General features: G+C 36.8%; 1 protein-coding gene and 1 long non-coding RNA gene across 9 annotated transcripts in view; one reads left to right on the forward strand and one right to left on the reverse strand.

The window, feature by feature from the left end:
• Positions 1-17611, reverse strand: part of PPP1R9A (protein phosphatase 1 regulatory subunit 9A) — a 399467-nt gene extending 381856 nt beyond the window's left edge. For all 7 annotated transcript variants that reach the window (XM_058424523.1, XM_058424521.1, XM_058424525.1 and 4 more), the window contains exons 1-2: positions 17490-17611; positions 14128-15738 (exon numbers count right to left, since the gene is read on the reverse strand). In XM_058424523.1, the coding sequence (XP_058280506.1) occupies positions 14128-15522 (1395 nt within the window). In that variant the 5' untranslated portion in view covers positions 15523-15738; positions 17490-17611. The remainder of the gene's footprint in view (positions 1-14127; positions 15739-17489) is intronic.
• A 199-nt stretch (positions 17612-17810) lies between these two features.
• LOC131380692 (uncharacterized) lies at positions 17811-21812 on the forward strand. 2 transcript variants are annotated; one of them, XR_009208785.1, is made up of 3 exons: positions 17811-17918; positions 20504-20632; positions 21571-21812. It is a non-coding gene; the product is annotated as an uncharacterized LOC131380692 (long non-coding RNA). The 2 variants fall into 2 exon arrangements; XR_009208786.1 differs by lacking the exon at positions 17811-17918 and adding an exon at positions 18437-18577.
• The last annotated feature ends 4959 nt before the right edge of the window (positions 21813-26771 follow it).

Here is a 26771-nt window from a genome sequence, read left to right on the forward strand (position 1 = left end):
TTAAACAAACTTTCTTAAAAGATCAGATGTCTGCAGGATCTGAACACAGGTCTGTCTGATTCCAAACATATAATCCTCTTCTACAACATATTGCCCAACAGAGGGAATCCCTTCAGCAAATTTTCTAAGAATGAGAGGAAGAGAGGAACCAACTCCCCGACTAAGATATGTGGGAGAAAAAATGAGTTTTCTCCCTGAAACAGCTTCAGAAGGGGCAATCAAAACAAGAAAGCTTGACTGTGATGGTTAATTTTATAAGTCAACTTAGCTGGGCCATGGTGCCCAGATATCTAATCAAACACTATTCTGGATGTTTCTGTGAGGGTGTTTTTAAATGTAATTTGAGGAAAGCTCGTTTCTTTCCATAATGTGGGTGGGCCTCATCAAAACAGTTGAAGGCCTGAATAGGATAACAGACTGACTCCCCCACAAGCAAAAAAAAAATGTCAAGTATAAAAGCAAAAGGCTTTTATACTTGAACTGCAATGTCAGCTCTTCCCTGAGTCTCTAGCCTGCGAACCCACCCTACAGCTTTTTGACTTGCCAGTCTCCATAATCCTGTGAGCCAACTCCTTACAATACATTTTTCTCTGTATATATACACATCCTATTGGTTCTGTTTCTCTGGACAACTCTAATATGCCAGCTAAACATTAAATATAGGATATGGAAAAAGGATACCTTCAGAAATATTTCATATCAATATTCTGTTTATTTCAAACATCCTCCAGCTACAGACTTTCAACCATCTGAGGGACAGGCTTCAAGGGTTCTAATGGATGAACTCTCAATAGTTCTCATTCTAGATTAAGAGTAGGAATTTCGTTCGGTAGACCAGACACAGTGGCATACTCCTGTAATCCCAGCACTTTGGGAGGCTGAGATCGGCAGATCACCTGAGGTCAGGAGTTTGAGACCAGCCTGGCCAACATGGTGAAACCCCATCTCTACTAAAAAAAGAAAAATTAAGCCAGGCATGGTGGTGCATGCCTGTAATTCCAGCTACTCAGGAGGCTGAGGTGGGAGAATTGCTTGAACTTGGGAGACGGAAGTTGCAGTAAGCTGAGATCGCACCACAGCACTCCAGCCTGGGCAAAAGAGCAAGACTCCGTCTCAAAAAAATGATAATAATGCAGTCAGAGTGAGACTCCATCTCAAAAATAAATAAATAAAGAATTGTATTAGGTAATAAGAGTCAAAACCCAGTAACTCAAACTAAAACTCTTCTGATGGCTACATCTGCAAATGGGACAATCTCCTGAGGGAGCTCCAGTTCACTAACGCTACTACTCACAGAACTCGTTATACAGAGAAGGAGCCAGCAAGATAAAAATTCCACAAGTGTCATAATCTCTATGGAAAAACATAAGCCTTGTCTCAAACTTGATTGGGTATATGATTAACTAAAAAAAGATATGACTGCTTCAAATCATTCACAAATTTACATAAATATGCAAAATCACAACCAGTAAAATTATTTTTTTCTTGAACTCCAATTTTCTTTTTCCAATGTAACCATTTTATAGAAGAGTCAAAATTTTACATGGTTTGTCTGTTAATGTTGCCTCTTTTTCTTTAAATAGTTCTTATAATTATATACAATCATCTATATGTCACTACTAGAAACTCAGTATACAATAAAATATTAACAGAATTTATCAACCATATTATAGTAAGGTTTAAGAATACTTAACAAAAAATGATAATCCAAACACCAGATCATATTGTAAGGCAATTTAATTAAGACTTCACCAGAACTTATAAAATCCCAGAACTGCTTAAAACTCTAAGATCAGAAAAATCTGCTGATCTAATTAAACAAAAAGCAATAATTAAAACTTCCAATTTCAGAAAACTCTGCCACCCAACAAAAATACGTTTGTCATCATTTATATACTACAACATTATCTACCGAAGCTTTTCAAAGGTAGAAAATTACCCAACAGATGAGAGGAACTGACTCTTTGACTCTAACTAAAAATATAACATACTACCATATAGTCTAATCATACATCAAATGAATCTCTTTTCAGCTAATATGTTTTTTCAGAGGAACAACAGGAAACCACATATTGGCTGGTGTTTTAGGACAGGAAACATATTCAAATGGATTCTGTGGAGGCCTAGAACTCAAAATCCTATTTTTAACTGGGTGTGTATGTGAGTTTTTTCAAAGGATTATATATAAGCAAGATAATGAACTTGACATCTCCACTCTCTCACCTTCACAGAGAGCAAGCCTGTTGAGGCTCAATAATCTAAGACATCAGAAAGACATTATGCCACATGGGAAAATGGTTAAGTTTCCTTTAAGTACATGTTAATTATTTTTAGTAAGACTACTCATTAAAATATGTTTCACTTCAAATTCATTATACTCAGTGTTTGAAAGCATATTTTAAGTAATACATTAGAATATCAAATACACAATAGCCGAACTTAAGGAAAATATCTCAGGCCTATGCAAATGCTATATAATCACAATTTAAAATGAATTGTAAGGTCTCCCTCCCCATAATACTTACAAGGTTAGCCACAAATGTGGGATCAATTTTACCAAGGTTTAAGAAATATGCACTTAATGAATTCAACTGTCAAAAGTTCATCCATTTTCTTAAAGTAACACCTTCTTTAGTGTTACATAAATTTACACTACTAAACCAAATTTTTTTTCTGTGACATGTTGTCCTCCAAAAAAAAGTACATTAAAAGACTAATTATTAGAATTTGGGGCAGCATTTTAAAAAGCGTTTTTGTTAACTTCCTTATGTTGTTATTGCTGATCATTCCAATTGTGTCCCACCACTATTTTTTAATGTAATTAAAGAAGTAATACATGCTCATTGTAGAAAATTAAGTAAATTCAGAAAAGTATACATTTATTTAACATCAGTGTTCTCTCAATCCAGAAATTACCAGAGTTAACGTTTTGATGTATGTGTTTTTAATCTTTGTCCTAGGTGCAAATACACATATCTTTAAAGTGAAAATATGACAGAAATGCATATTCAGCATTTAACCAGACTTTTTATTATGAAGTATTTACATCTTTAAGTAATCTTAGAAAACATAAGTTATACAGCTTTATCCTATTATACTATATGCATTTATCTTAATGAATCTAACCATATCCCTATTACTGGATATGTGAGTTGCTTTAACTTTTACCAACTGATTTAAATAACACATTGATGTAGTCTTTACTAACAAACATTGATTTAAAAAGTAATAAAAACCACTCAGAACTCATATCAAAAAAGCCTATAAGCACATAAAAAATCTTCAATCTCAACACTAGATCAAGTAGAAATTATAAGAGCTATTTTCACCTACCAAACTGAAAACTACAAAGCATATAAATAAAACTAAGTACTGGTGCAGGGATTGTGAGAAAACTATTCCAATGCAATGCTGATTACAAACTAATACACCCTTTCTGAATAACAATTCAGGCAGTATATATAAAGGGCTTTAAAATAATTTTATTTTTAACTAATTTAAATATAATTTAATAAAATTATAAATAATAAAATTATAAATTAATAAAATGATATTTTATTTTTAGGAATCTATACTAAATAATAGGTAATTCTAGATGCTGAGCAAAAAACTGTATATAATACAGATATGAAAATCATAGATTTTCAGGCCCAGCCCTTCTTTTTCTTTTTTGAAACAGGGTCTTGTTCAGTTGCCCAGGCTGGAGTGTGGTGGCTCAATCACAGCTCACTGCAGCCTCAATCTTCCAGCCAGCCTTTATTTTTCAAAAGACTTACTTACAGGTTTGTTTGTTTTAGTGCTCAGTGCTCAATGTTAAGATTTCTAAAAGGAAATAGATGCTCTGGACATAGAATATTATATAACACCTGGTGTACAATTTAAATTACTGTATTTTATTATTCCACCTACAGAATAAACTTCTAAAACTAAACACATTCTAGGTAATGGTAGATAAGATGTCATTCAAACATTCTACAATAAGTTTTGCCTTTCCCCCTGAGAAATGGGTTACTTAAAAAAATAATAATTTTATACATATATAATATCAATTAACAATGAAAAATGCAAATTTATGTGTTTCTTTTCCTTTACAAAACAATTTTGCACATCAATTTTACCCAAAACAAGTACTTAGTAAAGGAATCCATCAAAATAACACTACTCAAAAACAGATCTTTTTTTTTTTTTTTGAGCCAGAGTCTCGCTCTGTTGCCCAGGCTGGAGTGCAGTGGTGCCCTCTCAGCTCACTGCAACTTCCGCCTCCCGGGTTCATGCCATTCTCCTGCCTCAGCCTCCCGAGTAGGTGGGACTACAGGCGCCCGCCACCACGCCCAGCTAATTTTTTTGTATTTTTAGTAGAGACGGGTTTTCACCGTGTTCGCCAGGATGGTCTCGATTTCCTGACCTCATGATTCGCCCACCTTGGCCTCCCGAAGTGCTGGGATAACAGGCGTGAGCCACCACGCCCGGCCTCAAAAACAGATCTCAAAAACTAACCAATAAACCTGCTTTTCCCTGTCCTCTGTGGACCCTAACCATGAAAAGAAAACTCTTCACAAGCCTGAAAACCACATATTGGCTGGTGATAGTAGTATCACTCTGACTGTGAGTACTATTTAAGATTCTTATATTGAAGATTAGACAATTTTCTGATATGAATGTAGCCTCCATGAAGCTGTATACTTACATATTTTTAAAAGAGGAGGAGTAAAAAGAAATTTTTGGAGGAGAAATCCGAGGTGAATAAAAGAGAAAAGACCATCTTACTATACAGCAACAGACTTAACATGCAGGTCACTCAGTTTCGTAGGGTCATGCCAGTTCAAAGGCATCAAGACAGAAATGCCAAAGACCTAATCTGGAAGCCTCTCACTGCTTATTCCTGTAAAGAAACCTTCATGGTCCTGATTCTGTTCACCTTTTTGACCCTTGCCAACCACTCTATGTCCGAATCTAGCCCTATATATTTCAGCTGGCACGGAAAACAACTTGGAAGATTAGCTTTCCCCGGCACAAAACTCATCTGACTTACAAAAGAGGGCAGGAGACTAACAGATCTGTGAGCAGTTTCATTTACCATTATCCATAAATACTTGGTGAATAGTTTTAACTCCACAAATACTTTTTAAAAATACCAATGAAATAGATTAAGTAAGCAAAGAACAAAACTTTCCTCCTCCTAAAATATAAAATTTCCTGATATCTTCATACTCTATTTTGCTGTCTTCTTTGTAAGGATATGTGCATGAGAAAGAGTAAGTTAGGCTGAAAACTGGGAACTGTAAAAAAAAAAAATATCAATATTTCAATCATGTTGAACTGTGCTATGAAGCTATTTCCAGAGCAAAAGTGAGTGAAGCAATTAATATGTCAGCAACTACATTACAAAACATTTCTTTCTTTATTCTTAGTTTCCTCAGCAGGGTGTTTTAACATATAGTTAAACCCATACTTTCAAAAGTCAAGTTGCTCTAAAAATCTACTCTATAAAAATGTGCTCCTGTGGACTTAATATTTTACTCTATATTTTAAGGTTTCTACTATAATCTATAGAATTATTGTTCTCAAGAACAATTTAACATAAATTCTTCATTTCGATATTTCAACAAAAGATGTCCAAAATTTTCTCTTTGAAATCATAGCACAAATATTTATGATTATGGTGTAGTACAAATATGTTTAAGACAGAGAATTACAGGATGGTAAAGCCGAGAAACAACCTTAGTGATAAATTACAAGTAAGACAGCCTCAATTACAGGTAAGAAATTCAAGGCCTCAGGAGTCACACTTGTCCAACCTGACAGAATATCAAGTACCTCTCGATGTTACCATTATTATTACTAGTTAATGATATTTAATAGTAATATAGACTATATAGTAATATGCTCCAACAGACAATACATAGTAAACTAAATAAATATCTGCCTCAAATCACTCATCTTATAGATGGCTACAGTACAGATAATAGCACATAGGCACAGGAAATCTATATCGAAATATTGAAGGATGAGAAAAAATTTTCAAGTAGTGAAGCTGTCCGTGAACAATTCCAATCAAAGTAAAAGAATAAGGAAAGCAACAATATAAGAGAAGTAGGATAGAAATAAGCATCAGATTATTAGAAAAGGAACAGGATTCCTTCATGCTATAAAAAGACCAATGTAAAGATGAAACTCAGCATCAATGCCACTTGTACCTTTAAAGAAACCCTATGTTGGCAGGACATGGTGGCTCACATCTACAATCCCAGCATTTTGGGAGGCTGAGGCAAGAGGGTCACTTGAGCCCAGGAGTTCAAGACCAGCCTGGACAATATAGCAAGACCCTGAATCTACAAAAAAAAAAACAATGTAATTAGCCAGGCACTGTGGCACACAACTGTAGTCCCAGCTACTTGGGAGGCTGGGGCAGGAAGATCCCTTGTGTGCAAGAGTTCAAGGCTGCAGTGAGCTTTGATCGTGCCACTGAACTCCAGCCTGGGCAACAGGGCAAGACCCTGTCTCTAAATAAATAGGAAATAAACCCTATGCTGAATCAAACACTCATGCTTCATGTGTAGCAATTTTATATTACATTAAGAGAAGTGCAGTGTCCCATGCAAGGGAGTTGTTCAGCCATCCTCTTAGCCACATAAACCTATTCTTCCTCAGTTATACATTTCATTCTTCTTGAATCCTACTGTCTCCTCGGCTCATGTGTTCTTCCTCTCTATGAAACGCATAAAATGGCAGACAGCATTTGTTGCTCCCACATCGTGCCACTTAATTTTTACACCATGTCACCAACCAGAAGAAAATTATTTGTGCCACTGCTCTCTAGACTTTGCTGTAGTGTGCTATATCCTCTTGATATCTTAAATTTAATATATCCCAAGCCATACTCCTATATTCTTCTTCAAGTCTCCTATATTCTTTTTTAAAAGCATTTGTAAGAAATGTCCAGAAGAAGTAAGTCTACAGAAAAAGCAAGTCAATTACTGATTGCCAGAGGATGAAGAAGGAAGGGGAATTGGGAATGACTATTCACAGACACGAGGTTTCTTTCTAGGATGATGAAAATGTTCTAGAATCAGATAAAAGTGATGGTTGCACAACACTGTGAATATACTAAAAACCACTGAATTGTGCACTTCAAAGTGGTGAATTTTGTTACCTGAATTTTATCTTAATAAAAAGTTGCAAATTAAAATTAGATAAAAAGAAGAATGAGTACACCACCTCCCTACACACACCAGCATGCCCCTCCTTCTAACTTTCCTTTTACCTTCCAAAGTAATAAACTCTCCATCGGCAGAATGATTCAAGCAGAAGCTGAAACATCATCTGTCAGGAGTATGCTACTGAAGGGCTTCCTGAAGTGACTGGGAAATGATGCTAGATTACCTTCAAGTATATTTCATCTCCAAATGTCTATGTCACAAACTAAAGAGATTAGAACCAGGAGAAAACTGTAAAAGTGACCAGAAGAAAAACTATAAAGCATAACTTGAAAAGTTTTCTTCCTTTTCAAAACCATAGCTATAGAATATAATGAAGCAAAAGAACAAAAAGAAAATAGGTCCAAATGAGAGCATAGAAAATCAAGAAAAATAACAGGTAAATTAGATAACAGCATAAAAAGCAACAATCTATAGTAATGTTTGTTTTGTTTATACAGAATTTACCCCACATCTAACTATATTTCTCTACGAAAATTCCTAAACTTGTTTTCAAGTGGTAGAGAAGGTGTTAGAAAAAAATCTAATGCAGATGAGATTTCAATCAAATTACTTGTGATGGGCATGTAACTGGGTTAACGAGGTAAACGACATATGGATAACATAACACAAAGTGATTTTCCTCCAAATTTGGCATCTTATCTTTCAAGTACATGAACCTAACAATTAGTGTCATTTGTGAGAAGGTTTAGAGGGAACACAAATTATGATGATCCAAAATAAGAAACTGCTGGGCACAGTGGCTCACGCCTTTAATATCAGCACTTCGGGAGGCCAAGGCAGGAGGGTCGCTTGAGCCCAGGAGTTCAAGACAAGCCTAGACAACATAGTGAGACTTCATCTCTACAAAAAATTAAAATTAACAAGCATGGTAGCGCTTGCCTGTAGTGCTAGCTACATGGGAGGCTGAGGCAGGAGAATTACTCGAGCCCCAGAGGTCAGGGATGCAGTGAGCCATGACTGCATCACTGCAGTACAGCCAGGGTGACAGAGCAAGACCTTGTCTCAAAAAAAAAACTAAATTAACAAAAAACAAGAAACTTTAAATATTTCTATTACAAATAAATGTCAGTAAACATCTGAAATAATCTGCTGTCAAAAGAATCCCTTTTTAAACACTAAATGATCACTGTTCAGTTAAAAAAAAAAAAAGTATAGATATACTTCTGGATTTTAGAAAATGGGTTCGTTCAACAAATCTTCATTATTTGATTTTACAAAGTATTTTAAAATATTTGACATATTTCATTTACCTGGTTATGAAGCATAGGTCATAAAACATAAAAATTTAAAAGGAAATCCAATTTAAATGTTATACCATCGGCTGGGCACAGTGGTTCACGCCTATAATCACAGTACTTTGGGAGGCCAACGTGGTCAGATCACTTGAGGTCAGGAGTTCAAGACTAGCCTGGCCAACATGGTAAAAAACCCTGTCTCTACTAAAAATACAAAAATTAGTTGGGAATAGTGGTGCATGCCTGTAGTCCCAGCTACTCAAAGGGCTGAGGCAGGAGAATCTCTTGAACCCAGGAGGTGGAGGTTTCAGTGAGCTGAGATCGTCCCACTGCACTCTAACCTGGGCGACAGAGCAAAGCTCCATCTCAAAAAAAAAAAAAAAAAAAAGTTGTACCATCAAAGTTATCCAAGAAAAGCAAGTTAAATCATATGACAATTCTTATACTCTCTAAGTTTATTAATTTATACTTGCAAAAGAATGAAAGAAATGAAATTTCTGATTCTATTAAAAACTTCCTCCTCCCAACTTTTTATAACTAAAAACTTAAACCACAAAAAGAGCCTAGGATGTGACTTTTTAATGACCCAAATGCCTTGAGTTAAGGATAATAATCCACTTTGGGATCCAGAAACAGAGTGTTCATACACTTTACAAGACTATACCTTATTTCATCTTCAGAGAATATTATTCCACCCAACCAGCTACAGCAGACCCATCTGGAAAGGAAATTTATTAAATGTTGCTTTCCTAACATGCTATGGTCAGCCACTTTCAGAAGCCAGAAGATTGTACTTCAAATTCATATTCCAAAGAGTGATCTCTTGATCAGCGGCATCAGCACCACTTGAGAGCTTGTTAGAAACGTAAAATCTAAGGTTCCCCTCCAGACATACTGTTATGTGGTTTTCCTATATTATTTCAGAATATGAAATTCTATTTTAGAGGTAAACAAAACAAATGGATGGGTGAAATGCTTAAGAAGTGATAATCATAGATGGTAAATAAACTAATAACTTACGAGACAGAGGCAACACTCAGGCTGGGCCAAGTATTGATAATGAGAATGCAAGCTGGTGAAACGAAGGCAGTCAACAGATGCGTAATAAATAGGTAAGCTGGGAGGAAGACATGACAACAATAAAATAAATAGAAATTATGATAAAATGAATGAGATTTACTTATACACAAAAAGCAATGGAAATACCAAGTCACCATTAGGCCTGCACTGATAGCTACATTACTTCCATATCAGTCATCTACTGAGGACACCAAGGATGGTCCCATTGCTCATCAGCAGGCAAACTAGCAAAGCTACAGCTGTACCTAAGTGTATTTGTCACATCTCTTCAACAGAACAAGTGTGTATCATCGACCCAGGAAATCATTAGTCTATGGAGTCTTGGCTCAAATATCAGCTCTGGTCCTCATAACCACGCCATTAATGGGGAAGGGTTATGTGAAAGAAAGATGGGACATAGGAACATTGTTTATCCAGGACAGGTAGCATGGTCCTCCCAACCTGGTTTGAACCTGAAGTGTGTTAACTTACTCCATAGCTTTCCTCTTGCTTCTCGATTTGTGTTTAAGTGGTTTGGTAAATCATGTGATTCAAGCATTTTAACTTGTTTTCTGAGTCTTCTATTCCATAACCTCTGAGATAGCTTGCCTGGTGGTGTACTTGGAGCTCAACCATTGTATCAAGGTAATTTCCCACAGAATACCTACTGAATCAGAATCTTGATGCTAACAAGATCTCCCAAGTGATTCATATTCATATTAAAGCTTAAGAAGCACTGACAAAACTGTTATAAAGGGAAGCCTCCGCAAAGAAAAAAAGTTGGATCTCAACAGAACTATTCTCTGAAAACTATCCTGAACAAAAAAACTTCATATATCCATGAATGCCCTAACTATGACTTGGAGCCCCAAAAGAGGGAGAGAATACAAGAAGATCCATTTTCAACAACTATCATGTAAGGTTTGAAGAAACTCTGGTGCCCTTGCTGATTATTTGAACTCTAGTCCTGTAAAGCTCCATATGATTTGAGGAACACTCAAAATATAGCACAATGTACCTCAATATTAACTCTGCAATGTCCTTCTTACTGTGAGTTAGAAAAATCTTTTTCAGATATGCTGTTTCAAGAATAACAATCCATTGTAACACAATAGTATTTGAGGGGAAAAAAAAATACCAATCCAAAGGACATAAGAAACAGAGAAAGGTTGTGACTTCCTTAATGAGGGTGCAGCAACCTTAGAAAGATCATCAAAGCACAGAGTTGGGAACAGCCTGAGAGCTTCCTTAATGGGCTGTACACTTCCCACCTACCAGCAGCTCCTTACTTCATCAGCTCCTCATTTTATGTATTTGTTGTATTTGTTATATTTGCATTGTCCCTGACACATATTAGGGGCTCCATAAATGTTCTGAATTAGTAGAAAAAAATGACATGTCACCCTCTCTTGTTTTGATTCATCTAAGACAAATTTACTTTAATTCAATCCTTTCACTTTGAAAAATTCCTGAAAATGAAGGCATAATTCCATCTCGAATTAACATGGTTCATAACATTCTCCCATTCCATATCTCAAAGTTGGGTTTTAATTTACTATTATTAATCCCATTCTAATATTTCATGACCCTATGAAACATATCAATCTATCTAATAAGAAATAACTGTCTGTGAAAGATAGGAAAGTCATACTAACTGATGGCTGGCAATACAGTCTGACCATTTTTAAAAATCAAAATATATGTACAAGTACAAGGTATATGCTACACAGAAAGATCAACTATTATTCTGATGTTTTTCTAAGTCCAGATTTAAGACATCTTATGGAAATATCTACATAAAACATCTATAAAAAGAACTGAAGTAGTCACTGAGGACAATATTACACATACAAAGATGATAAATAAGATCTATAACAAAAAACTAAAGGTGCTAGGAATTTTTAACCTAGTATAGAATAAAGTGACAGTCAGGAAAAGAATATAAAAGTTCTAAAAATCATTTATTTAAAGAAATACATTCCCTGTTGCTTCTTTAAGAGGAAGTATGTTTAAGCTTCAAAGGAAAAGACTGAGGTTAAGAATTGCAACTTCCCATTCCATAAATAAAGCTTTATGAAAAGAATAAAGAAACACAGATAGAAAATGGTTGCATGTATTCCTTTCCAAATAATCTATCAAATCCCTTTCACTATACGCATTTAGTACAACCAAGTGCCATTAAAGGACTCACAGGACATTAAACATTTTGGCAGTTTTTTATACTGTTTTTTATGGACTTTAAATACAATGTGTTTAAGAATTGACTCTACAAACTCACAGAGGAAAGGGGTAACCTTACAGATTTTTGTGTCTTCTTCAGCTAACAGCATGAGAGAACACACATGATAAGCCTTCAATAAATACTTTAATTGGATCTAATTAGCTATTACCACCCTCTGTGACAAAAAAAATCTTAATTGGAGAATAACCTAAACACTATGACCACCACCATGACCAGTAGAAAGCAGCTCTCAAATTTTCCAAGTGAATCCACTTGCATATTAAACAATGGAAGCAGCAAGAAAGAGTAATTGTCTTATTCATTACAAAGGGCTAAGAATGAATCTTCTGTTTGCAAACTTAATCCACTCCAAGAAGTCCTGTTAACTGCCCAATAAAATGCAATACATTATCTTTGTTTCACAAGTCTTATGCTTGATCTAATTTGTTTTACAAATCTTATTCTTGATGAAATGCATTAAATGTAGGTAATGTTTCATTCTTTGCTATATAAAATTGTCATTATATGAAAATTAAGAGGCAAAATACTTATTGTTATAAGCAATCATAGCAGAAATTAGTTGAACTTCAAAATATCATTCCCAAAAAGCTGGTTTGTTCACATATAAACAGACATATTTCAATGTAAATCCTTTAAAATCCATTAAACCAACTAGTGCACAGTTATGTTTTGTGCAGCACAGGACCCAAATACAGGCTGGTGTCCCACTTGGTTGATTGGGTAGTGGTCTACTTGATAAATTTTCCTAAGCTGCTATCCCCTGTATTAAAAAGTTAGTCACTGGGTTTAACTCCTTGAAGAGTTCATTTCAGTTATTCCTGCCTTTCTCAATGTGAAACGATTTAATCTTATTGCTTTCTTCCTAAGGGGTAGAAAGCTGATGTTCAAAGGGGATGCGAATGGCAAAGTTTACGAGCTCACTGGATAGGCTTGGAGGAAAGTCACCTTTAAAGACCATCTAGAGTAGGGCAGTGGGGGTTGGGGAGGAGTAGGAAGGCAGAAGGAGATAATCACAAAGGAAGGTGGTAAAGCACTGCAAAGAAACTTACTTTCAAACTGAATTGACATCTGTAGTTTATTTTAAACTACAGTTTAACTTAACATGACCCATTCTGACCCAGAACTTCTGCCTTACACTAATAAAATGAAAGTCTGCCTGCTAACATCTGTAAATAATTTCATAGATTATTACTTTATTTCAGAATAGTATTTCATAATCAGAACAATGTCAGATTTCTCTTTAAATATTTCTATGTCAATTTATATTTTAGAGCCTTATATGGAAGGTCCTAAAATGGAAATAACAGACAGTAATTTTAGATTTTGAGGAGAAAATGTACAGAAATATATCAAATTCCAAGTCTATCATATATACATACTGTGTAAGCTAGAAGCCCCTAGAATGTGGTCTAAAACTACACGTTCCCTCACCATAACCTTCCAGATTCCCCAAGGAGAGCATGCCAGAATCTCAGGACTGAGCTGTGGGCAAGTACACTTTGAAAAAGCACCCCAGGAGATTCTGATACTCAACCAACCACCTCCTGCCCCTATTGCCATTATCCACTAACAACATTCTACCACCCACTGCTGATGTACTTTGTGCTATTCTTCCATACCAAATGTTAACTAAGTAAAGTCATTAGAGCATGTGAATTCAATTGGCATTTATCCAGTTTTTAAGAGGTAAAAATAAATCCATGAATGGCAAATCAATGTTATTTCTTTCAAAAAAATTCATTTTAAAGCTATGTAACAAATTTTGAACTCAAAGTGTTTACAGTCAAAGCTTTTCAAAGTATTTAAGTCAGCTAATATATTTCCATAAATTAAATTTTCACCACCAACTAGCAGTACCCCCAAAAAAAAGTTCCAACAAAATTTCTTACAATCCACTTACACTTAATAACTCAGATTTTTTTAAGAAAGTAAATCGAGTATTATTCCCAGATTACCATAACTCTCCCATTGTACATTATACCTCATACCTTAAAGCGTGTACATTCAGAAAATATTATTTATGAATAATTTTAGGTAAAATTAATTACATTTCAAACTAACACTCCTGGTTTTCAGTACTCACAATACTCATACTCCAGTTCATTGGAATGTATCTCACAATTCCCGAACTTCTTCAGCTTTAATATTACTCACTATTGGTGTATGCCATTATAAAGCACATTTAAGAAATGTAATTGATATCTCTCAAACTCCGAACTTTTAAAATCACTTGACAACAGGTGATTTTAAAGATATCAACAATCTTGAATCCCTTACAAAAACTCCTACTAGTTGTCAAGTCTATTCTACATACAATTAGGCCCTAGTACTAAAAACAAATTTAGAAAACAAATGGAGAAAACACACTTACCTTAATAGGGGCACTACTAAACTTAATTTTCCTATTTGCTGGGATTTCTTCTTCTTCTGGCAATCCAACGATTTCCGAGTATTCCATATCAGGCTGATAGTAACTGTTCTCATCACTATCTTCCTCCTCATCCTGCTCAGTGCCTGTCTCTCCCCAGTCTGAATTATATCTGGATCTCACCCTATACACATTATAGTCACTGTGCATGTACACATGGGAACTATCAAAATTATTTGAATCTTCGGGTACTTCTTTTCCACAACTGGATGCAGAAGCATCAGGAGAGGTGAAATCACCACCTGCAAGTTCTTTCCTCTGTTGCTTTGCTGCCTCACTTCCAACCAAATTAGCTTCAGCATCTTCTAACAGTTGGCTTTGTGGTGAAGGGATTTCGGACTTTGGCATTGCCTTATTTTCAGCACAAGGTTCTTCAGGACTGTCTTTGTCAATGCTGTCAGGAGTCTGTTGATTAGATGTGGAGTCCTCGGGTTCCTTGCTCTGCTGGATCTCTTCACCAGGTATCGAAGCTAGAGAGGTACTTTTAGAAGCCACTTCTGGTGCTGGAGTTGCATTACTCTTGTGAGCATCCTCTGTATCAACACCTTGCTTGTTTGAAGGAGGCCAGGAATTAGAATCCTTAAGGTGGCCAAATGTGTCAAGATTTGTAACAGTAACAGATGGTAAATTCAAGGGATAATGCCCAGTCACTGAGTATTCATTGTTTTCAGCCTTCTCAGAAATGATGGTACTGGGAGAATCAGTGTTCTCAAATACTGCACTCAGTTGACTCACAGTTGGGGAGACAGCCTCAGTTCGGGAGCTAAGGCTGTCCAAGGAATCTGTACTGCCTCTGTTGGACTTGGAACCTCCCCATTCATCCTGAGGTTCACTCCCTCCAGCTTTCTCTTTCTTTGGGGAATAGCGGTTGTTCTGTCCTGATTCATGCACACTTCTCTCAAACATCTTTCGAGTCTCAGTGAACTTGGAATATGAAGGGCCATCGTACATTGTGTCAAATCTACTAATTCGTTCAGAAACAGAAGACTCCAACTTAACAACTGAGCCATCTGTTTTTTCCAGAAATTCTTTGGGCTTCATTCTTCTCTGAGGAGATGAATGTCCACCTTTCCCCCTTGTTTTGGCAATGACTGCAGCATTCTCGTTGGGTTCCATACCCATCTGCATAAATAGGTTTTTAATTCTGTTGACATTGGAGCCATATTTCCTCCCCCTGCTCTGCTGGGAGCCCTCACCTTCTTTTGTTTTTTGTTCCCCATCTGACTTGGGTTTGTCAAAGGTACTTTTCAGTGCCTGAAACTCAGTTCGATATGCATTCCTGTGAGGAGAGGCACTTCTGAGAGTGGTTCGTTCACCTGAAGACTCAGTTTTCAACATTTTCACTTCAGGGGTGAAAAGCCAATGTTCATAATGATCAAAGAAAAAAAACAAAAACCAAGATACCTCTCTTCTCTAATCACCAGTATTGGGTCAAGAAAAGTACCTCTCAAATGGTATACTGTGTCAGTGATCGTCCCAACAGGTGTATTAGGAACTTAGTCACAGTCAAGAGTTACACAGAATGATTTTTTCAAAGCAAGACTAGAGGATCATCTGCAATAGAAAAGAATGAATTTCTGAATTCATTTACTTATTTGAATTTATGTCTAGTCAAATAATATACATTTTATTTTCCAAATGGCTTAGCCACGTGGCAAACAGAAGAGATTACTCACTGAAATGGGAAGTTAAAAGTCAAGAAGTTATCATTCTGATTGGTCTTTGGTAAAAAAAAATGTTCCAAACACAATTTGGAGATACCTATCAAAATCTCACAGACACACACACACACACACACACACTCACAAATATAACTTACACATAAATATATTTGAAAGCAATACTTTAGCCCAAGTTTTGGTCGCTTTTGTGAATGCCCTTTAAAAAGAAACCAGCAGTTCATCGATCTTTAAGAAATCATCAAACTGTCCAGAAAATCAACTTCATTTAGGATTCTCCACAATTAGGTAGAACTTATTCTAAGTACAATTAAGTTTGGAATCTATGTTTACAAACTCCAAAACATGCCTGCAGCGGCATATTTTACTTTTTTTGGTCCAATATTCTCATCTACAGCATCCCCAAAGCAATACTAATGCAATTTCAGACCAAAACAAGGAGAAAAAAAGTTCCTGAATAGCAATAAGTTTCACTAAGTTCAGTTATAGCAAGTATTTGGAAGTTGCCTAACAGTGGTTATTATTAATTATGGAGTGGGATGCAGACTACCATGGGAATAAATGCGTAAGAATGTGACAATCAGAAAGCAAATATACTGTGACACCCCTTTTCAAAGCCCTGATTTGTTTATTCTTTCTTGCCTCTAACTTACTACAGTTCAAAACGCAACGCAATGCATGCTTCCTGGTCTCTTTAAGCCCACAGCAGGATTTTATATCAATAAGCCAGCAATCAAATACTTCAAGATATGCTGAGGAGCAGACAATGCAGGCAGTTCTAAAGATTTTTCATTTTATTTTTGTTTTGTTTTGATATTAGACCGAGCCACATCACCCTCACGCACAATCAGCTGAGGAGGCACACACTTTCACTTAAACCGTCTCCAAACTCGGCTCCTGGCCCAGCACGCATGCATGGCCCATGCAGACAAACAAGAAAGGCTTTGGAGTGTGGTGCCTGTTTTTTCTTTTTTTGTAAAGCATCGACAATCTCCTTTTACCCTGACCATTCTTTTTAAAGCCACAAACACCCTCCCCTCTCCCCTACACACACACACCCTATTCCCTCCCCCGCCAATTCCAACCCGAGGAGGCGGGGGCGGGGGAGATGGGGCCGCCGGGGGATTCAAAACCTGCCCTCACAAAAGACAAACATAAATAACACCAACTTGAGAGGCAGCCGATTCCCAAGCCCGGTTCGGGACGCAATCCCTCGGCCCTGGGGCAGGACCGGGAGAGCAGGTGACGCCAAGCGCTATGGTAGGAGGTCGCAGTCTAGCTTTGTGCCAAGAAGCACCTGAAGTCCTAAGACATTGGCTGCGGCTCCCGGCGGCTGCCAGGCGGATCCCACTGTGACACGGAGAGAGACGAGCTCCCTGGCCACATTTAAAAAAATAGAAAAGAAAAAAAAAATTACAGGGTAATGAAAATAAATCCCTTTGTTTTTCCTCCCAATGTGCCAGGAAACAATAGATCCCACTGATAATGCCTCCGATCTTCAACCTATTGCTCCTCCACCACAATCCACCCCCACCCCCAGCCTGCAACTCAGCCTTTGTACAAGCCGATTTTTTCCTCCTCTCCACCCTCCCCAACTCCTCGCCCCGCGCTCAGCCTCCCCCTTACCCGAGCGGGAGCGCCGCGGGCGGGGAGGGTCGGGCCGCCGCGGCTCCCACCCCCTCCTCGCAGGCGCCCCCCGCCCCACGGTGGCCGCGGCGGCTCGGCTCGGCGCCGGCCCGCTGGGTACACCGCAACCCGGTCCTCACGGCGCAGCGCGCAGGGCGGCTGCGGCGGCCGCTTCCACTAGCGCCTCGGCCCCCACGCGCTCCCTGCCCGCGGCGGGCGGCCCCGGGAGGCGCGCTGCGCTCCCCAACGCCATTGCGGGCGGGCGGCGGCCCGGGCAGCGACGCGCCCGCACGCTCGGGCCGGCCTGGGGCCAGGGGGGCCGGCCGGGGAAGGGGTTTGGCCCACGTGCGGTCGCCACGCCGGGCCGTTTGGGCGGCCGCGGTGTAATGGAGGAGAGGCCGCGGGGGTGAGGAAGGCCAGGGGTAACAGGTGCCTCACCTCAGCTGATGGGATTAACTCTAGGGCGGCAGAGAGAGGGAGCCCGGCAGCAAAATCCCGGGAGAGGGAGAGAGAGGGAGCCTCTGGCGGCCAAGGAAGGGCGGAAAGCACCGGCCTGAGGCGAGGCCGCCCCACCCCCTCGGCCGTGGGCGAGGGGCCTCTCCGGCCTGGGGCAAGGCCCCTTCCTCTTCGGGTGTTGGCTCCGGAACTTGGTTCTGGGGCTGACCGCTGCTGGGGCCCCACTTAGTCTGAGTCTGCAGTTAACTCCGTGACCCTAAGGCATCCAAGTCCCAGGCCACTCTGCTGGCCTGGAAGGCCAAGACGTAGGCCCAAGTCTGGTGTGGCCTTCACCTAAGCCACTGCGCCTGGCCTACTACTCACCTTGACCTTAAGGTCTCACTGCCAAAGAGAAAGGGATGAGGAGGTCTTCTACCTTTCCTGTCTAGGGAGAGTTTTTCAGCTCACCGCCCCCCCCCCACCCCGCCCTTTTCTAAAGGCTCAGTACTCCCTCTTACACGCCCAAGTACCGGAAGTGTTACCACCTTCCTGCAAAATATAAAACTGATCATGACTGTCAATGTAGATCTTTAAACCAATCCTTCCGAAAAGCCTAGGGAGCAGGAACTCTTAAAGAATAATTTTTCAAGAAGGTAAAAACATGACAATGGTAGAAATATAAAATGAACATGGGTCAAAAATTTTATAACTCTTTTAATTAGAAAGGGAACCCCAGCAAGATACTGCAACCCATTCACGTGAGACTGTGAAGAATAGACATAGAGGCAAGAAGAGGCAAAGCTGCTTAATATTCTATAGAGCACTGAAATGTAATGTTTATTATTATCTGCTTTACAGGGCGGTAAACAGTTGTATCTGTAAAGTAACAAATTTGCATTCTGTAGATAAAACTCATTTACATTACCAAAAGTTTCTACAGCTTACTGAGTAGTAAAATAGCCTAGTGAAAGTCAGTCTAAGTAAGGTGCAGACGACTGTAAAATTCACAACACTCCAGAGTCCTGCAGATAACATCCAGCATTCCATTGAAAGGACAAACAGTAATCTTTTGCTCATTTCAAAGTCTTTCACAAGTTTTCCCAACACAACTATTTTTAGCCCCATTTCACTGATGGAAAAACTAAGGTTTAGGTTTTGTAACTTATCCACTTCTTTATTGGCTATTAATAGTAAATGATTACGGCTGAATATGAACCCAGGCAAGTCCGTACACAGATTCTATATACTCTGGGAGCAAAATCTTTTCAAAAGGCTTTTGTACTCAATACTCAATTCTATGTATTTTTTAATTTTAAGCAGTAAGGGCTTTTTTTTCTTTTAAGCATCACCAAATTCTGGGTCCTTTCCCAAGAAATTGGCATTCTCTGTCTACGAAGTGGATGTCACTTCTATAAGCATAAACAGATGTAACAGGCAATGTGAGGGGGCTGTGGTTCCAGGCTCCACTTTTGGAAAGAACATTTGTGCTGTCTGGGATAATCTAGTGGAAAAGTTCCTGTCATTTATTTGCAGTATGGAAACCAGGTTTTTTAGGCGAATAACCTAAATAAATGCAGAATCTAATCACTGAGTTCTGTCTGTAGAAGAGGGGGCAGAGTTGGCAATAAAGACAGTCTTACACCTCTTTGCAATAAGATGATTCATACAGAAAAGCACCCTAAAGGATTTGGTTGGTTTGAGTTTTATCTTTTGAAAATGTGAAACTTCTGGAAAAATTCATACTGAAGGAATGATAGAGTTTTAAACCCAATGGTGAGAATTTAAGATTCCTAGATTTCCTATAATGGACTTTCCATTTCCAACACTTACTTGAATGTTTGAAGGGTCTATTAGACTGCTAATCCAATATATGCAGCTATTTAACTTTAAATTAATTAAAATTAAATACAACTTAAAATTCAGTTCCTTAGTCACACAAGCCACATTTGAAAGGCTTGAGGGCTGCATGTGCCTAGTGGCTACTCTGTTGCAAAGTGTAGATACACAACATTTCCATCACAGAAATTTCTATCAAACAGTGTTGTTCTAGACCATATTTGCACTTCTATGAACTTTATAAGGGTTAACTTGGTTCAATAGATCATTAATGTATTAGGCATTAGAGGTCATAAATGTTATATGTTCCAACTGGAAAGGTGGTGAAAAGTGAACTTCATTACTGACATGCAAAAAATCCAGAATGTGTTTGGGGTGGGGGAGTTCTCAGTTTTCATATGTGATACCTTAACTTTTCATAAATCATATAGAATATTGTGGGATATTATTTTCATTTCCTTTGCAACCAACAATATCATGATTAGTAAGACCACAAGGTTAGAGGATAAATAAAAAGTACAAAATATATTCTACATTGTTTTAGGGGTTTTCTCAATGTATTTTTAAGTTTTCGTGATGGACATTCTAAGAACTATTCAAAGAATTAAGTTATTCATGTGTGTATGTGAATCATTGGGTGCAGCTGTGAAATTAAGCCCAAACTAAGCCTGAATCAAATTTTAAGACTAGGGAAAACTGGCTAAGTTGGTACTGAAGACTGCCCATCACACTTTCATTTCTAGCAGGAAGATACCTAGCTGGTTGTGTACTAATGGAAGTTCCTGAAGGGAGAGAAAAGAGCAGAACAAACTAAAAGGTCTCTAGACTTAACTTCTTTATGGAGAAGGCAAAGTAATGGGAGAGCAATTTCGGTAGGTAATTTTACACATAATTGTAGTGTAAAAGGACATGTTATTCATACCACTGTTTTCTTACCGATATGCATAACGTTTTGATAGTGATGAGGCAGCTTTTTAATTAAAAGCTTAGTTATAACTACTTATTTCACGTTTGTAAGTATCACAGAATGCTTTGTTGACTTCAGTCTTGAATGTTGATATTCAATTTTCTTAAAGGTCTATCTCTTTAAAATAAATATCTCTATTTGAGGATAAAAGTTTAAGTTTACTTTTGAGTCTTATAATATTTCACACAAACTCCATCGTAGAGGTAGAATATATTTCTCTAAAATAGTCCTCAGGCTCACATTTAGATTCAAAGATATGTATGATCAGTCTTATTTTGTGATGTTAGCTATAAAATTAACATCAAAGATGTCATTTCTACCCCAATAAATTGATAATGATTCAGCATGGCTTTCTACCTACACTCATGGCTTGGGCATGCCACTGAAAATTTAAACCATCATCTCTGTCCGTTTCCCATTCTACAAGTATCTTGGATTTTCAGCTTTAAAAGTTCATAAGGTTGAGTGTTTATTTTTACTTGCCATGAGTAATTAACTGTAGAACTCCTTGGGATTCCTTTAGGTCATTTTTAAGTTACTAATATCTTATCTCTACAAATAAACAACAATAAATTTACACAGTGTGTTTAGGCTAAAGTGATACAACTTCTCTTTCTTTGCTATTATTACTTTATTTGTCCACCCATACAAAACACAGGAAAACAAGAGTTTTATTGGACAAGACATTGGTATAATGTTTTCATTGGTGTCACAGCTTCTGAGGTTGAAACAACAGCTGCTATAACCATTAGTTTTCAGTTTTGTAGTGGTGCACGTTACACTTTTAAAGACAAGTATGAGGCATTTATTTGTTTCTACAGAAGCTCATTTTTCTTTCAACAGATTAGCCCCTCCAGCAGGACTCTAGTTGTGGTTTTCTGTCTGCAATCCTCCACCTACAAGTTGCACCTGAACTCAAATTGGCATGTTGCTGATCTTACTTCAAAATAATTTATTCATAATCTATTATTTCGAAGTAGGCTCTGTTCCATATTATTTTGAAGTAGCTCTATTCCATAGCATTAGGCTTGGTGAATTAACTATTAAAGTAAATAAATAAACATCTATGTTTGTCTACAATTAAACAGGAGATTTCTGTGACTTTATTTCCATTTTCAATCTAGTTCTAGTAATAAACCTTCTTGGTGAGGTCCACAATAGTCCCATTTTATACAAAATTTACATTATAACAGAATGCATTTTAAGAACATCATAATATTTAATTTGTGTATGCAGTCATCAGCTTTTAGAAATAATTCAATGATAAATTTGCTCTGAAGTTACTAGCACATTTTTCATAGGTTCTTAAACAGCTATAATCCATGTTCATCTAGCATAGTAATTTATTACCATGACTTTAATGCATTGTTTCAAATAAAGTTTGAAAATGTATCATAATCCCTTACATTGTTTGTACACCATTAAATTTCCCAGTTGGATCAATAATGAACAAGTACTTATCCCCATCCATCAGAAGGCAGGTCTTGAGCTGGTGGCATTCTCATTCTTGTCCCTGGACAGTACTCAACATCGTGATTACATCTGGAAATGTTGCATGTCTTAGTCTCTCCTTAAGTAAATGATACTACGAAGTTAACAATCACTTAACTAGTAATTTTTATTAGATTCTAAATGCATGGATGGATCACATACTTTAGAAAGGCTTTTTGGCATTATTAGAAGAAAAAAATTTTCAAACAAATTGTAACATTTTAGATTTCTAAAAATATATATAGACAAGATGAAATAAACAGTCTGGAAAATCTTGTATCTGAATCCTGTTATTGCTTTTTTTAATTGAACAAAACACTGTTACATTTAAGTTGCTCTTTGGCATGGAATTCTCTGAGCACGGCAATCCCAGACACAGTGATGGGTTAACAATTATTTGGTGAACATGGATATTTCACAAAGAGTTCAAGATGTCAGTTTGGGCATCACCTAGATCCAGATTCCCTGGGATAACCCGGACTGCACACTGAGGTCTTCAGCCTTTGCCTCTGATAATTCTCTGGACTCCAAGCCAAGTGTTTGTTTCCTTATACCAAGTTACTTTTAAAGGAAAGCTATGGACACCAAGGTTATATGTGTATATGCAAAATGACAAGATGCTTTTATTTTCAATATTGAATTTTGACCAAAAGCCATAAAAACTAATCTAAATATTTATTTTGTGAATACCAAAACAGCATGTGGACAGTTAAAAGCAATACCTAGCTGCGTCCTCAAAGGACATGAAATTCATATTTGATGATGCCAAAAATAGAAATAAACATATTAATGTGAAATGAAATTGAATTGATATGAATTAAAATTGTAAAAGAAGCTTAAATGTATCATTTTTTTAAACAAAAACGAGATATCATTTTTATGAGGAATGCAAAGTTGGCCTGTTGTAGCTTTAAAGGGAAAGAAACCAAAGTCTATGGATTTTTTAAAATTACACTTTGTTCTAGAATCTAATGATCTAGTCAGACATTATTTTGTGTAGCTGGAATGATTTTCTTATAATAAATTACATGTTTGTGAGTGCAGTGTACTATAATGTAATTTATGCAAAGCATACATATTTTGTTATTGCTTTTTGAACTCATCTCAAGAGCCTCAAAAATTAAGCAAGGCCAGCAACATACCAAATGATAGACTACCACATGCTTACCCAAAGGAGAGTTGGACCAAGGCCAAGTGAAGCATTTAGATCCATAAATAGTCGTTTATTATGCGATGTAGCTTTATTTTCCAAAAATCTAACACTAAGCTTAAAATTGACACTGAGATACTCTTGGATGACTACTGACCTAGAAACATCCATATTTACAGAAAGGCTCAGCTTCCAAAATATTTGTACATCATTATTACCTCATTAAAACTGTTCTGATCTCTTCTGTGGGATTTTCAAATCACAAGATTATTGAATATTACAATGATTTTATTTTGCTTTAAATGAAATTGTTTCCAATTATGGAAAATATGACTTCTCTAAAAGATTCTAACCATATATTTGGGTTGTAAAGTCTAAGAAATAAAAGGACTATATAATTCAGAACTCACCAAGGGATCAATAAAAATAACACAACATGCTTCCAGTAGGCAGTACTATCTTGTAAGATTACCTAGGAAATTTGTAAAAATCAAATATGCAACTGATATTGAATAGTTCTTGGCAAGATTTACACTTTGAAAAAAAAAGGAAACTGCCATGTAGGTTAGGTTAAAATAAAAAACAATGATGTGGCCTACATAATTTATATTAAATAAGTTAATAAAATCCCACTATGTTCCTTGCTCATAGAAAGTTTGATTATCTGGATATAAATCCTCATCCTAGTGCTAGGCACCAAAGATTAATTTTAGTTGCCCTTGTCTTTGTAAAGGATGCTTGGAAAGCAACGTAAGAAAACACATAAATTATATTGCAAAACTCGGAAAAGTTTTCCCTTTTTATGAGTATCATATTCACTGACTCAAAACCTTGGGTGAAAATCAGAATCATCTAGAGAGCTTAATCAGATTCAGATCCCTGGGTCCCATGCCAGCCTTTCTGAACAAGAATCTCTTGGGTAGGATCTAGTAAACTCCAGAATGCTCTAAAGGTGATTCTGTTGAGCAGCTGAACTAAGGATGGATGTTAGGGAACACTAACTAGATTATGTAACTGATATTAAAATCTAGTAAGTTGCTAGTGTCTAGTGTACACCTAAAGTTCTCACTCTTGTATTACTATTTGGTGGACCCTGTGTAGTAGGGTGTTCATATACATGGAGATACTTATGGGACTATGAGCAGGAGATACTAGAACCCATTCTAACCCTATCTTCCCTGATGTTTTTGCTTAAAAAGCTCTACTCCTGGCTTTTTGGTTAAGATGATAGTGACAGCCATTGCTTCTATAGTTACTACCCTGATTAGCTCTCTACATTGATCCAAGTAGGCTAGAAAAACGTATAAATGTGGTACTCACATTTCCAAGAACTGAGAAGTCTTCTCAAGTCCCACTGCTCAAAACTTTCCTCTAACTTCAAGACTATTCAGAAAAATGTTAGTCTCTTAGATAGAATTTATTTAAATATGTAAGTACTGTAGTATATTAGCTACCTCTGTTGAGATTTCAGAAATGTTTAGAACTGGTGGATATTTCTCAGAGTCACTGAAATTCTATTTCCAGCAGAAAAAGAAATTATGGAGTCAGTCGAATATTGAGCATGTTGTTAAAAGATCATTCTAACAAAACAGGTAAGATCATGACTCTCATACATATATAAAATGAAAACAGGCTAACAATTTTATTTAACTCATTAATTAGGAAACTGGCAAGGTATTACAACCAGATCAATGGACATCGTAAAAAAAAAAAAAGACACAGTTATAGTCAGGATATTGAACTTAAGGTGTAAATGAAAGCAAAAATGGCCTCTTCCTCAGTGAAGGAGGGAAGGCAAGGAAACCTCCAACTGACAGAATTTACAGGTCTATACGTGGGAATTATTTTGCATTGTTATCAGCTCTCTGTAATTCAGAGAGCTGTAAAATAGCTCAAAAATAAGGAAAGGTTAGAATTGAATACCTGGAAGAGTGTAATCTAAATATTATGTATAGTTTTCCATTAAAGCATAATGTTCTTCTTACAATGTCAGACAACAGGACTTCTATAAGGTTTTTATTTTTATTCTCAAACACTTACATTAAGAATCTTTGGGCTATGCACAGAAATGTTCATAGCAACGTTATTCATAATAGCCAAAAAAGAAAAGCAACACAAATGTCCATCAAATGATGAATAAATGAAACATAGCATTATCCATACAATGGAATATATTTGGCAATAAAAAGAATTGAAGTACTGACATGTACTAAAACATGGATGAAGCTTGAAAACATTGTGCTGAGTGAAAGAAGTCATCACAAAAGGCCACATACTGCATGATTCCATTTACACAAAATGTCTAGTATAGGTAGATCTATAGAGACAGAAAATAGTTTGTGGTTGCTTCAGGCTGGGGCTAGAGGCTTGGGGCTGGTAAGGAATAGCAAATGAGTACAGTTTCTTTTAAGGGATACAAAAATATTCTCAAATTAGATTATGGTGGTGGTAGCACAACCTTGTGAATATGCTAAAACACATTGAATTGTGTACTTTAAATTAAGCAATTGTACAGTAATGTGAATTATATCTCAGTAAAGTTAAAAAATATTTGGGCTAATCAATATTGAAGACCACAGCCTCATAACCAATTGCCTATCTTAGGTGAAATTTTCATATTTTAACCAAGTTTATTGATTAACACTGTTGTCTACCACTGAATGATTCTGTTAAAGGACTGGACACATGAGTCAGGGCTATTCAAATTATAGCTTAAAAGTTACTGAGCTAAAACTAAGTGTAATAATTCAGATTCTTACAGTTACGTGAGAGTCTGCACACAGAGGGGAAACAAAATTGGAAATAAATAATATGTTTCATCTCTATACAAAAGCATTAGATAAATAATTTCACTCTCTGTTGGGATTTACAGAATCTCCATGATTTGAAATGAGTTAACTATACCTTGCTTAAAATCCTTTTTGGAATACAGGGAATATAAATTAATATATAAATAAATAACACTGCTGATTTGACATATCTAAAAATTTAGAAGGGAATATGTGAGGTATTCACGGATAGATAACCTCTGTGGATACCTGGTTTTATTTGTTTGGTGTTTTATTTTCTCAGATGCCTCATAGTCAAAATTTTTTCTATGCATAAATAAGTATACATCAGGCAATGTGAGTGATTTTTAAATAAATATGTCAAAAATTTGCATCTAAATGAGTTTCATCTCAATGTAATTTCCTAAGTCTACTCAGTAATGAACATCTTCATACCTTGAGATAGAATTTGACATATATCAACAATCTAAAGTCATTTGCAGTCAAATATGACATGAGAAATGAAACTAGTGAATCCACTTTTATACAGTAGCGCAATGACTGGATCAGAGGCTGATTTATAACAAAAGAGAAGTTCCAAAGGATTTTTTTTTTTTTTTGGCATTATTTGAAAA

The sequence above is a fragment of the Hylobates moloch genome, unplaced genomic scaffold, assembly GCF_009828535.3.
Source record: "Hylobates moloch isolate HMO894 unplaced genomic scaffold, HMol_V3 SCAFFOLD_1, whole genome shotgun sequence".
In the NCBI taxonomy this organism is placed as follows: Eukaryota; Metazoa; Chordata; class Mammalia; order Primates; family Hylobatidae; genus Hylobates; species Hylobates moloch.